Source organism: Macaca fascicularis, chromosome 11, assembly GCF_037993035.2.
Source record: "Macaca fascicularis isolate 582-1 chromosome 11, T2T-MFA8v1.1".
Lineage (NCBI taxonomy): Eukaryota > Metazoa > Chordata > Mammalia > Primates > Cercopithecidae > Macaca > Macaca fascicularis.
The window spans coordinates 339,791-352,881 of NC_088385.1; the positions used below are offsets into that span (position 1 = coordinate 339,791).

Sequence of the window (13,091 nt, forward strand, 5' to 3'; positions counted from 1 at the left end):
TGTGTTTAGCTATGTAATCAAATCTTTATTCTAATTCAATTTAAAGGAGCCTCTGGCTATGGGCTCCCTTGTCGGGCTTCACAGCTCCAGGGAGTAAGAATGGGAGAGAGAGAGGCCCAGAGCCTCTCTGCATTCTCCACGTTAATTCAACAAGTCATCATAAGGAAAGGCACTCCAGCAGGAGAGGTGTACACGGGAAGAACTGGGTTGGCCCTGACAAGCATGACCCCCATGGCATCACAGCTGCCTCAGGCAACAGGCAAAAGACAATGATGCCCACCTGGACAGGCCACCGGATGTGATGATGCACCCCCAAGCCCTAGTCCCACAGTAGCCAGAGACCACCTGCTGCTCATCCCGGGTGAAACAGGCAGAGCTACCGGAGCCCTCAAAAGCAGGAAGAATTAAGGAAGCGATTCCCACGACACACGTGACACTCCTTGGAGACAGACACAGGCTTCGCTGTGAAAGTGCAGAGGACGGTGGAGTCCCTAGGCAGGCTGCTTCTTCCAACGATCAGGAAGAAACCAGATCCATTTCCTTGTAGGAGAATCATTTGTACCGTGATTAGACAGAAGACAGAAGGTGGCTGATGTTATCAAATCATCAAGCACCTCACGGCTGCTTCTCCAAGGAAGGCCTGGAAACTTGCAGCCACCCGCGTAGGGGCCGCAGTGTTTACAATGGAGATACGGGTGACCGAGGTCTGGCTTCCTCAGGGAAGCTACATTTGAACTTTCACCACTGAGGAATCGGTCATTTACAGTCACTCACCCTCAATGCAGAAGAGGGCTCAAGACACTGCACCAGACTTCAACACTCAGGGTTGGGGTTAGGGTCAGGGTCAAATTCACACGTTTTACAAGATGTATTTCCTTGGGATGCCAGAAGAGATGCAGCTTCACACCCCTGACCTCCATGGTTTCCTTAGCCCCTTCACCAGTGGATCTCACCAACAGATGACACATCCACGCCTCATCCATGGCAGCACAGAAAACCACTTGGAAGACAGCCACTCCCACCAAGCTTCCTGACTTTGGTGTTTAAAATCTGCATCATTTAAAATCTGCATCTCATACGTGAGATTACACTCCTCCGAACAACGACATTGCCACTGTCATTTCACCCAAAAGGGCTTTAGGAAGTGACACGCGGTCCAGACGCCAGAGGTCGCCGGCCGCCTTACTCTAGCCTAATTCCTTTGTGCCTGTATGGAGGCTTCACAGATACAGCCCATTAATGACTGTATGAGAAGCTCAGGGCATAGACGAACTCAGTGCTGAATTTTTTCCATTTATCACCCTTTGTTTTGTCCAGAAGACAGCTGAGAAAGGCGGGGGCAGATCATCTCCTCGAGTGTAATGACTCTAGCCACTTCTCTTCACCCCAGGTCACCACTCAGTCAACACCCTTTTGAGAAACCAAAGCAATTCTGTTCCCTTCACTCCGAGTTCCAAGCACTAAATTCCTCCGTTTTATCAATTAGATTATCAAGCAGCCGTTTGTAATCTGGACTGCAATCTGATACGAAATTTAAAGCTAATTTAAGTTGCGGTAATAGCTCCTATTCACATTGTAGATAAGGCATGAAGGAAAACTTTAATCTGTTCATAGGACCAACTTTGTAAACAAACCAATTATTCAAGCAATGATTGTCTTCAGTTAGATGCAAATTACTTTGCTCATAAAAGATTTTCCAGTAGGAATTTTTAAATCCATGGTCTGTCTTTTCTGAGCCTGTCTCTGCACCTTCCCCTGAGTGCACAGCAGGACTTCTCAGGGCATCCCATCAGCAGACCCACTGAAGAGAATAAGCCCGCAGCCCCCAGCCCAGGAATCAAGTCCGAGCCCCAGCAGCCCCTCGTCCAGCCGGGGCTTCCTCACCAGCACAGCACCCAGAGGTCTTCCAGGTTTAATGCCACGTGTGCGTGGAAAGTAGAGTGCTGGAAGGAACACAATAGACATTCAACAATGCAAATTCCCCCCTGGAACAGCCCAGCAATCCTCTGTACCTTCCCCCAAAGTACCCATGCTAGGCAGGCGTAGAGTCCGATGGGGGTGCCTAGGAATCGGCATTTAACACTATTCTGATGAATAAAAGTTTGAGAGGTCGGTCAGCGAGAGGCTGTCGTGGCCTCCACTCATTTGCAGGCTCTGAAGAGACACAGATTCAGGTAACAGGCCAGACAGGACAGGACAAGGATGGGGAGGTGGAGGGCAAATTCCATGGACCACCATCCGCCCCGCCATCCCCACTGAGACTCCGTGATTTAAAGAGAGGCAAAGCCAGGGAGAAAAGATGCCCGCACCACACGAGCGACTGAGATTTCACCTAAAGCACGCAGCATGTGGCTGAGGGCCAAGGTTGGGCAAGCCAGGAGCACAGAACGGGGTTCACTGGCCCAGAGGTGTCTCCCACACCCACACCCCGTGCAGACCTCCCAAGCACTGCCTGTGTCTCCTGCCTGGTTTAGTTCCTCCCCGCCTTCTACTGTGTTGGTTTCTCAGCCGCCACCCACCACCACACAACCCTCTCTACAAGCTTGGTGGACTGAAAAGAGAGGGGGCGGGTAAGATCTGGGCTCTGGGGCCAACGTCCTGCCTGAGACATTAGTTCCAACCCACCTAGCTGTGATGTGAGCCCCCGAGATTTCTCAAATGTGAGATGGGAAGCTAACTGAACCCACTCACCAGGACGGCTGTGCAGACTGAGATTACATATAGCCACACCTCGGCATCCACCACACGTGGGACCCCAGTCGTGTTGCCCCTGATGGGAATCCCTCTATCTATGCCCCTTCTGCTACCAGAGCCAACTCCCAGCAGTAGCTGTGGAGGGTGCATCCTCTATTCCCACTCCACTCCCCTCCCATCGCTCCACGCCGTGACCTGCCACGCAGCGGCCACCAGCAAATCCGGCCCCACTGGATAACCGACCACCAGCCCCCCCTCACTTTGGGGCGTCTTCCACTTGCAGTTCCGAAGCAGGCCGAGAAACCGCCCTCAAGGGCAGTCACCTGTTCCTTAGTGCATGTAATGACCTGCCACGCAGGACCACCAGCAAACCCAGCTCCACCATCCAGGCCCCTGTGGATTAACCGAACCCCCACCCCCCACCTTGGAGCGTCTTCCACTTGCGGTTCTGAAGGGGGCCGAGAAACCGCTCTCAAGGGCACTCACCTGTTTCTTATTGCATGTAATGACCTGCCAAGCAGGGCCACCAGCAAACCCAGCTTCACCGTCCAGGTTCTGGTGGGTAACTGCCCCCGTCCCCCGCTTCCTCCTGGGGTGTCTGGGAGGCTCAGAAACTGCCCTCCACGGGCACTCACCTGTTCCTTATTGCACTAATACCTCATTTACAGAAATCCACTTTGACTTTCCAGCACTGCAGTTGTGACAATTTAGCAATCCTGCTTGCAAGCTACAAGAGCTTGAGGTCACGTCCACCTCACCAGTATCCCAGAGACCCAGCACTATCCCACTGTGTTTAAAATTCCAACATACTCCTTCAAAATGCTACTGGCATTTGCTTTGCACATAAAATGCTAACAACCTTCAAGTGAAACAAATATCTTCAACAGTTTGGTACAACGACATGTGAGTTACACATCTGCCAAGTTGTAAAGCCTCATGCATTTATAACATTTTATGTACGGTCGAATGGTTCATTAATATAAATTATGAGAATCTCTAAGAAACAGGTTTTTTCTGGCATTAGATGACCTAAGGAAAACTGGGTTCTGGCTGGCTTGCGGGCCTGTAGAGACAGACATATCTGCTGACACAACCAAGCTCCTTCCCACTGATGTGGCCTCATCCCAGGCCCCTCACCCGGATGCCTGCAGGCCCCTGGAGGAGCAAGCTGACCTGTCCACATTTCTCAAATGCACAGCTGTTGCTCACACTGCAGATAGAGTTCAAGGCACGAGCAGGCCACCATGCTAAAAATACCACGCAGCGTCCACGCCAGGTGACGGTGGTTTTCACTCCATCCCAAAGCCCCAGGTATGAGTTTACAGCCATGATTACCACATGGATTTTTAGACCCTCGAGACATACTTTGTTTCCTTTTATGCAACAAAGTTAAAAGACTATCACTCAGATATCGGCTCTGAAACTGTGGAATAATTATTTGGGAACAGAGCCTCTGCCAGATCAGGATTAGCACTTGGGAAAACACCCCGTGACCTCGGTCCACACAAACCCATCCAGACCAGAAGCCTCCCGCACTGTAATTTCTGTGGATTTCTGTAAACGAGGTATTACTGCAATAAGGAATAGATGAGTGCCCTTGGAGGGCAGTTTCTGAGCCTCCCAACCACACGGCCACGTTCAGGCTGAAGCCGCACCACCTCCAGAAACACTGTCCCTCGCCGAGGTGTGCCTGGCTTCTCCCTTTTTCCAAAACTTAACAAAACTTGAAAAGGACAGGTCTGTGTAGAAAAACACAAACTACTTGCGATTCCTCTTCCCAGTTCAGGCTGTAGGAAGCTCGTCTCGGCCCTCACCGTGTTCTGACTGTGGCTTGGTTCCCATAAGAAATAAAGTCAGAATTCTAGTCCCTGTCTCCTGGGCAGTGTGGCAGGCATACATACCTTCAGTTATATGAGGAAAGGCGTGGCGAGCCCCCTTCCTTCAGTAAAACTGCACAGTTCCCAGAACCCTGATGCCATCTCCCTCACACCACTGTGAACACCTGGACAGAGCACATTTCAATGCGTGCACATTTGTGGGCTAGTTTTCTATTTCTCCACTAAATCACCCCAAATTTAGCGCCCTAAACTCTGACTTATTTTCTCACATTTCTGGAAGCTGGAGTCCAAAACAGGTCCCACCATCTAACGTCGAAGTGGCGGCAGGGCTGGCTCTGGGGAAGCCACCGTCTCCTTGCCTCCCGCAGCCTCTAGAGGCTTCTGCATCCCCTGGTCCATATGGCACCCACTGTCTTCAGGACCCACAGTGGCTCTGACGGCCCCTCAACTGGAAGACGCAGAAATGTCAGGAGCCCGGGAATCTAGTGCTAAGGCCAAGCCTCCCCACCCTCCCAGCTCCTCACACACTCCCGTGTGAGCTAATATAGATTCCACTTTAACTAGTGTCACCTGTGTAAGGGGTAAGTGCCCAGCTGTGAACTGGTTAACCTCGCCCACACAAACCCCGAGAATAAACTCACAGGCCATGGACCACTCCACAAGCAATAAGTGACCACCTGCTCAGGGACCTCCATGCCCCAGCAGAGCCCTCCGGTACCTCCTTGTGAGCTCAGACTGGCAGCAGGGTTCTGCAGCGCCACAGGGCCCTGGATAAAAAAGACAGCTCCCATATCGGGAGGCACCGCCCGCGGTTGGGTTCCCAGTACTTTAATAGCCCAGGTGGACAAGCCGGGGCGCATGCAACCCCATCACCAGAATAACGGCTGCACGTGGCGAGTGCACGGGTGGCCACCACTCAGCCCAGCTGGCCGCGCTAAGCACATCACCACCGTGACGCCCAATCAGATTGAACTGCTGGAACAGTCCCGGCATCGGCCCCCAAGAACATTCTGGATCACAATTCAGAGTAGTGATTGCGATCAGGGCCACATGTGGCTGAATGTTTTTACAGGAGGACACCACAGCTGGACTGACGCCACAGCTGGATCTGGCTGGACTGAGAGCATTTCCCACTGGACATTCTTACAACACCATTTTATTTGCGCTTTATTAAACTTCTATGGCTTTTTTCTGCTTATCTACTTTATGGGAGTGTTTCTTGTTCTTATGACTGCGGTGATACTTCAAGCTACAACTATCAATGTGTAAATTAGTTTGGAAGTCGCCTTATCATTAAACATTTCACAAGCAAGCAGTCAGAGGCACCTAACCCGGAGGCCTCTTTTCTTCTCTGAGCCAAAGCTACCTTGGACTCAAAGAAAATGGCACATGGAGGGGGGCTGGATCTCCAGCGCCCATTCCTAGGGAGCCCCCTGGGGAGCAGATATGGAGGGAGAAGCCCTGGGTTATGGCACTGTCGTACTAAAGAAAAGTCTGTTTGGGTAATGTAAGCACCAGACTTAAGAGATTAAGCAAACCATGAAAAGAAACTACTAACCACAGCTTCTCCAAAACAGAACTAAACTCCCTTCCTTTAGTTTGAATTGGAAAAGCAGAAGTGATGATCAGGATACAAAAAAAAAAAAAAAAAAAAAAAAAGAAATGACACAGTATCTGAACACAGGAGAATAATCAAGGGCCACTGTCTCTTCCTGTGTCAGTGGGAGCCTCGCATCTAAACTGGATTTAGAAGGTTGCTACTTTGGACTGAAAGGTATCCCCAACTCTAGTTTGTAAGCAAGTGGAGCAGAATGCTTCAATTATTTCAAGGTTTAGCGGTAAAGCTCTGCAACTCTCACAACCATTTTAATTGGTGTGAATTTTAAAGTGACTCAATCTGTTGGCTGGAGTATCTAACGGCTTAACCACGGGGTCACGTTGGAAAATTTTTCCAATTGCTTTTGTTTTTCCTACTGAAGATGCATTTGAACGTTCTTGTAGTTTGCAGTTGGCTGGTTCTGATGTTTGGTCCTGAGGAAGCCCAAGTATCCGTAGAGGAAGAATCTGAAACCTCAAGCCACTCGAGTGCTGTCTGGGCAGATGGAGACCCCAACCCGAGGGCCACTGACGGGCTCAGCATGGGCGCAGGGCCGCCCGATGCAACAGGCCACGTATTTGCCGGTTACAAAACATCATAAGCACACACCCCCAGGTGTGCACACACGCTCTGTACACATCTGTCCCTATCAACACCAGCACACACCCCCAGGTGTGCACACACGCTCTGTACACGCTCACGTCTGTCCATGCCAACGACAACATACACCCCGAGGTGTGCACACACGCTCTGTACACATCTGTCCCTGCCAATGCCAGCACACATCCCCAAGGTGTGCACACACATTCCATACGCGCTCACATCAAGGTGTGCACACACGCTCTGTACACACTCACATCCCTCCCTGCCAATATGAGCACACATTCCCAGGGGTGCACACAGGCTCTGCACATACTCATGTCTGTCCCTGCAGCCTGAGTCAAACAGTCACAGAGAGGCAGAGGAGGAGGAAGAAGGATGCGATGGGCACTAAGGTCCTGGGCCAGTTCCCCTCCCTACCTCGGGAGAGACCCCTCATGTGATCCTGCCATCACTCACCCTTCCGCCTCCATCCTCCATCCTCCCACAGGGATCAGGAGGATGCCCACTGCACAGAGCTGTGATGAGCATGAACAGAAGATGGCAGGAGCTCACGCCAAGGTGCTGAGCACGGGGCCTACGGAGTGCTTCTTTCTGCTGTGGCTGACATCATCAAACAGAGACTGACACAGCTTCTGCAGAGAATGCCACTTGCTAAGAAACTGAAACGTGTGACCTAGGAGCCTGTGAAGGTCTAAGAACAAACCAACAAACCAAATGGTTTTGTTTGTTTTTCAAACACCATAGCCTGTTTTTTCTTTTTTTTCATGCTCTACCTTGGGTATCATTTAGTTTAATTTCAAAGTAAGTCCAATAATTACACAAAATCACAGGACTGAGCATGGAGCATTGTTTCACTTCATGTCCTCCAGCCTTTAGGACACATTAAGGAAAGACATGATTCCAGGATTCCCATTAGAAAGGCTGCCCTGAGGCACCTGCTGGGGCAGCCAAATTGCAGCTGTTGATGCTGCCCCCAAGCTGCTTGGATGAAGCAGAAGATTCCGGAGATCTCCTCTCTTCTGCCCCTTGTCCAGGAGAGAAGGTGGGGGGAGAAAGGTGAGAGAAGATAGGAAGAAGGAGAGGGGAAGGAGGGAGAGAGGAGGGGAGAGGGAGGGAGAGAGGAGGGGGGAGGGAGGGATAGGGAGAGGGAAGGAGGAGGGGCATGTTCCATCCACCAAGGCAGCTACACTGCAGAGAGAATGGAGGGTGTGTTGCCTCTCAGGACAGCAAGTTCAAGCTGTTTGTAATTGTTAGCATAAACAGTGACCAGCTGAGGACAGGGCTGTCATTGGAGTTGACGTTTTATTTTCATAGTTGATATTGGGGACCTGGACCTAAAGCAGCGTGCCTTGCCCTTTTGCCAGATGGGCCTATGCTTCTCTATACTTGAGTCTATTTGACTAAATACCCGATATTGACTAGGAATTATGACGTGTAGGATACCCCTTACCACAGTAACATCAAACTCATATTCTAAATGCAATTTATTCAGGGACTGGCTTCTAACTCTGGGTGGGAATGTTAAGCTCAGTCCAGTTCAATTCAGTAAGCATTTATCAAGAAACTCCTAGACCAAGAGCTCTGTTAGACACTGGGTATGGGGGGTGATGGGGATACGAAGATGTGGAATTAGAACTCGAGAAGCTCAAATGCTTCCATTTAATTCCCTAGTGCAATTACTAAGCTTCAACCTGATGGCTGTAATGTCTAAATTCACTTTTTCTTTATTCCAGTTCTACATAACAAAGCACAAATAATCACAGAGGAATGATTCTGTGTTGGACTATTCAGTGGACAGAGAAGAGCATTCTGACCGGTGTGAGACACTGTCTTCCTTCCCAGGGAGCCCGTGAGGTGGCTGCACAGAGCACACGCGTGAAGATTCAGGAACACGAGCATCAGGTGATGGGAGGGGCACGGAGGCAGCACCAGAAAGATGCCTGCCGAGAGGCCGCTGCAGCCAGGCCGGCCGGGAAGGTCACGGGAGTGGGCGCAGGCATCTCCCTCCAACCGCACTTGGTTTTCATGAGGACGCGTGCACGGAAGGGGATGACACCGAAATGCTGTGGCGCTGAGGGGAGGAAGGGAGGGACACAGGGCCGACGGCTGGCCCCCACCCCTTCCGTCCCTGCCCCTATGAACGCTGCCAAAATCAGCCCCAACGGGGAGAAATGAGGTGAGTGAAAGAGGTGGACAGACTTGGCTTCCATGGAATTCACAGATTCCAGTCATTAAAAATCCCTTCTGAGTTTTCACCTGGAAAACTTTGCCAATGTACTTAGGGACAAGAGGCGGAAGATGAAGCCAACACAATTGGGCTCAAACTGCCACCCTTCTCCTTCTCTTTTCATCCACCACTCTCCCTGGGCCCCTGAGTGTGAGAACCAGGAGCTGCACAGCCCAAGGGTGCAGCCCCTGACCAGAGGAGGGAGCCGCACGGCGGGGCCCCCAGCACGTGGATGGCAGGATCTGTGCTATGTCAGTCCCAGGGCCCCAAGCAGAGAAGGCCTGGGGCTCCCAGCTGAAGTTTTGCTGTCTACTCTCTCACCAAAGTCGAGAAGGACTGAGTGGGACCAACGCTGCACCTGGTGGCTCCTCAGTGGCTGCCGATGTGGTCCTCAGGCTGCAGGTGAGACCCTCTAGGGAAGCCCAGACAGTGGCGAGAATGACAGCCACGAGTGCTCCAGTTGCCCCAAAACTCCAGCATAGCCTGAGGAAGGCAGCGCCCGCTCAGATCCCTGTGCAGGCTTGTGTGGCACACTGGTGAGGCACACAGCACCAGAACATGGCACTTTAAGTGGCTTTGTGGGGTGTAGGAACACAAAGTGTGGTCTGGAGTGGCTCAGAAGTCACTCCCACCAGCCTGTGGGACCCGGACGGCCCCTTTGGACGTGGCTGGAGTCTCTCCAGGGCGGGCTCCAAAGTCCCAAGGATGAGGTGAGCGTCGGTCTTGCTCTGAGGAAGGCCCCTGACAAGTATCCTGAACATGCAGGTACACAGCTGGCTGACTCATCTGAAGGGACCTGCTGAGCTACGAGCTAGGGACAGCTAGAGAAAACTGCGTGAACCTTTGTGACTACTCACAGGTAGGTAGTACTGCCTGAGACACAAAGGTAAAGAATTAACCTGAAACTGCATATTATAAAACTTATTTTTAAATGATGGCGCTTAATTGAAAAGACTCCCAAAGAATACTGCATTAGAAAGTGACAGAGTGAAACCGTGAGGCTGACCACAGGAGTCCCTGGAAATTTCACCAAATGTTGTGTCAAAACTGGGAAACAGAAGAACTGCACCTGATGAAACATTCCATTAATCACTCGAGTCCTCCCCACATACGAAGCTATGTAAAAAGTGTTGCCAGAAGGTAAAGTGAGCAGGAGGGCTGTGAACACACAAAGAGAGAGCCACTTCGTCCACGGACCACAACAAAAGAAACGCTAATGAGTGCCGACGACACGCTGGAGTCCAGGGCTCTGGGCGCAGCTGGGACGGGGACACTCAGGGTCCCACTGTCCAGATGGGAAACCAGGGTGGAAACACCAGGGAGCCTGTCCCAGGGTGCAGAGCTAGTGAACAGTGGTTCATACTGCGACAATCCCAGCTGCCAGGCTCTGGGGCTCCTCGGGACAGAATCCTGTTGACTTCACTCTGGGGTGCGAGAGGCGGCAGCATCCCCCAAAGGCACCTGGAGAAGTGGTGTTACCCTCCATCCCCTGTCCCCGGCGTTACCCTCCATGCCCCTGTCCCCGGCCTTACCCTCCGTCCCCCTGTCCCTGGTGTTACCCTACTTCCTCTGTCCCCAGTGTTGCTCACCATCCTCCTCACCTCCAGGCCCCTCTCCCTGTCCTCCCTCGTTTTCCTGTTCAGCCAGAGCACATCACATGTCTCTTCCCTTTTCAAGAGGCTCAGCTGCACCCAGAGGCATTCCAGCCTATTCGGGATGGGGCACACACCCTGGGATGGGGCACAGCACAGGGCCGGAAGGGCCTGAGACCCTCTCACTGTCGCCCAGGAAGGATGGAACAGCCCACGGTCATGCTCATTGTCAGGCAGGATGAAAACTTCTGTGTCCGAAATGTTCTTTTCACTGGAACTGTTCGGACCATTCGTGAACGAATCAGTCAAATACCAGCAAGTGCCACTCCCACTTATTCTCTGGCTAGTTTTCCACCCACCAGCAACCACACTCCTAGGAATTATCCCTAACGCAGAATCAGCGCCTTGTGCCTTTAGGAAAACCTCTTTCTCTCCAGCTTTGTCCTCCTTCCACAAAAGGTGCCTCTGACTGCCTCACTGGCTGTACCAGGATTTCACTCGGCTATGGAGGAAAATCTGCGTGGGGCTCAGAGGTGGGTGGTCCCTGCATGGGCAGCAGGTCTGTGACATCCTCCGAGGAGCCTGGCCCAGGCCTGCCTCACACGCCAGGACTCTGCCTTCTGGCCCTCGGGCCCCCGAAGCTGCTTTCCCTCCAGGTGTCATGCCCCGGGCAAGAAGGCCGGACAAGGGCCCAGGGCTGCTGTGGGTCAGGAAAGCCTCCTGACACCTCCCACTCCAGGACCCCCCATCAGCATCCCAGCATCTGGACCTGTGTCACCAGCCGCTCCGCCGTACAAGAGAATTGGATTTTCAGCTGGGTGTGCTGCTTCCCTAAACAAAGTAGGGTGTTGTTACTCAGGAAAAAGGAAAAAATTGGCATCTTCTTGGCAACCCTGCGACATCCAGCCACCGGTTCTCACCATCCCAGAGATGTCCATCCAGGGCAGATAGTGTCTTCAACCAAGCGCCACTGACCCAGAAGTGCAGTAATTAGTACACTTTCACCAGAATCACCCATTCCTTCACCTTTACACCCAAGAAAAACATGTTTGCCAGGCAAATTAGATGTCCAGGAGGTGTAAGGAAACCCCAAGCCTGCTTTAAGCCTCAGACTTTTGAGACCGTTGAGGGCTGTGCGCACAAGAGCAAGGCTGCACCCGAAAGCTCTGCTTCTGCCGGACGTCATGGACAGACCACACGGCTCAGCCACATGGACCCTTCCAGGACTTCACGAGAGGGACTTCCGTGGTACATGCAATGATGTGCACTTCGTTCAGCCTCGAACAGACCACGCCCTCGTTACAGGGTCGGTGGTCCACCTCCTGCCATCAGCCCCCCACCTCACCGAGGGTCTGTGTCTGCATCTGAAAGAACTTTGCTGTTTTACCTGGGTACCAAAATGCGGCATCGCGATGTTTAAAGGTCTTTAAATATCAACACTCCGGGTGCAGTCCTTGTCACTTTAATGCGGTCACTCGATGCAGGCCTCACTCACAACTCTGAGGTAGCTCATACCTTCCCTACCTAACCAAGGAAGAAACGAAGGCATGGAAGGTGCAGCTCCTAAGGAGCAGATTAGGATTCAAACCGGTGAACTTCGTCACATGCTGACCTACCTCTCAGGCTGAGATAACGTTGAAAATTAACCAGGTAGAACAGCGTTCCATAAATCAGCTGGAAATGGTCCTTGTGGATGGGCCTGTGGTTACTCCCTGAAGAACAAGACCATTAGCCCAAAAATCCACCTGTGTCACACTCAAATGTTTACATATACAACTATTTTTAAAATAACCCAATCAAGCATGTTCACAGCCATTTAGAGCCATATAGATTGTCTGCTTCGCTGACAATCAACCCAAGACCTCTGTCGGCAAAGGCCACGGTGCCAGGTCCAGAGAAGGCGGGACAGAGACACAAGCAGACACAAGCAGGAACCTTTCCATCCCTGGAAGCCTCGCTCTGATCGGTCCGTGAGGACACGGTACAGACCGTGGGGCACAGGCAGACGGCAGGCCAGGAGAAGGGGCTGCAATGCCGGGAGGCAGTGCTTTGAGCTCTAATGGATGGAACACTGCTAACCAGTGAAGGTGGAGAGAGGGCACACGTCTGAGAGCATGTAGAGGCAGCAAAGCACAGCCAGCCTCGGGGAACCAGAAGCCACAGGGACATCAGGTTGGGTGCTGCTGTCTGCCGGCCACTGGCTGGGGGACTGTACTGGGCCTGGAGGGACATCCCTGACACTCCCCACCAGATGCCAGGGGCACCCCCAGCCCCAGGTGAGAACCACGGATCCCATGGTGAATGAGGCCAGCCTGTGGGAAGTGGGCTGGGACAGCTCTGTACAGCTTAATAGGAAAGTTGGGTTCTATTTTGTGGGGTTTTGGTCACGCCGATGGCTAGTCATGGCTGTCCGTCAGGAAGTGATTTGAGGATAGACTAGAGAAGGGGCTGCCAAGACCAGCGGAGCATTCGCTGTCTGGGTCTAAGGAAAAGGAAATAAAGGCTGGCGATGTGACAGTGGGGGGGGAGCACAGAGCAAA

At 52.2% G+C, this 13,091-nt stretch overlaps 1 protein-coding gene across 7 annotated transcripts in view; it reads right to left on the minus strand.

Annotated features, from left to right (window-relative positions):
* The window catches only part of LOC141408000 (disco-interacting protein 2 homolog C-like), a 274,075-nt gene that overhangs the window by 214,595 nt on the left and 46,389 nt on the right, over positions 1-13,091 (minus strand). For 3 of the 7 annotated variants that reach the window (XM_074005982.1, XM_074005971.1, XM_074005991.1), the window contains exon 1: positions 4,802-5,046. The exons of 3 other annotated variants lie outside the window; for them this stretch is intronic. In XM_074005982.1, coding sequence (XP_073862083.1) covers positions 4,802-4,838 — 37 coding nt within the window. In that variant the 5' untranslated portion in view covers positions 4,839-5,046. Of the gene's footprint in view, positions 1-953; positions 1,121-4,801; positions 5,047-13,091 lie in introns of those variants that run through there. One more of the 7 variants, XM_074005966.1, reaches the window with a different exon arrangement.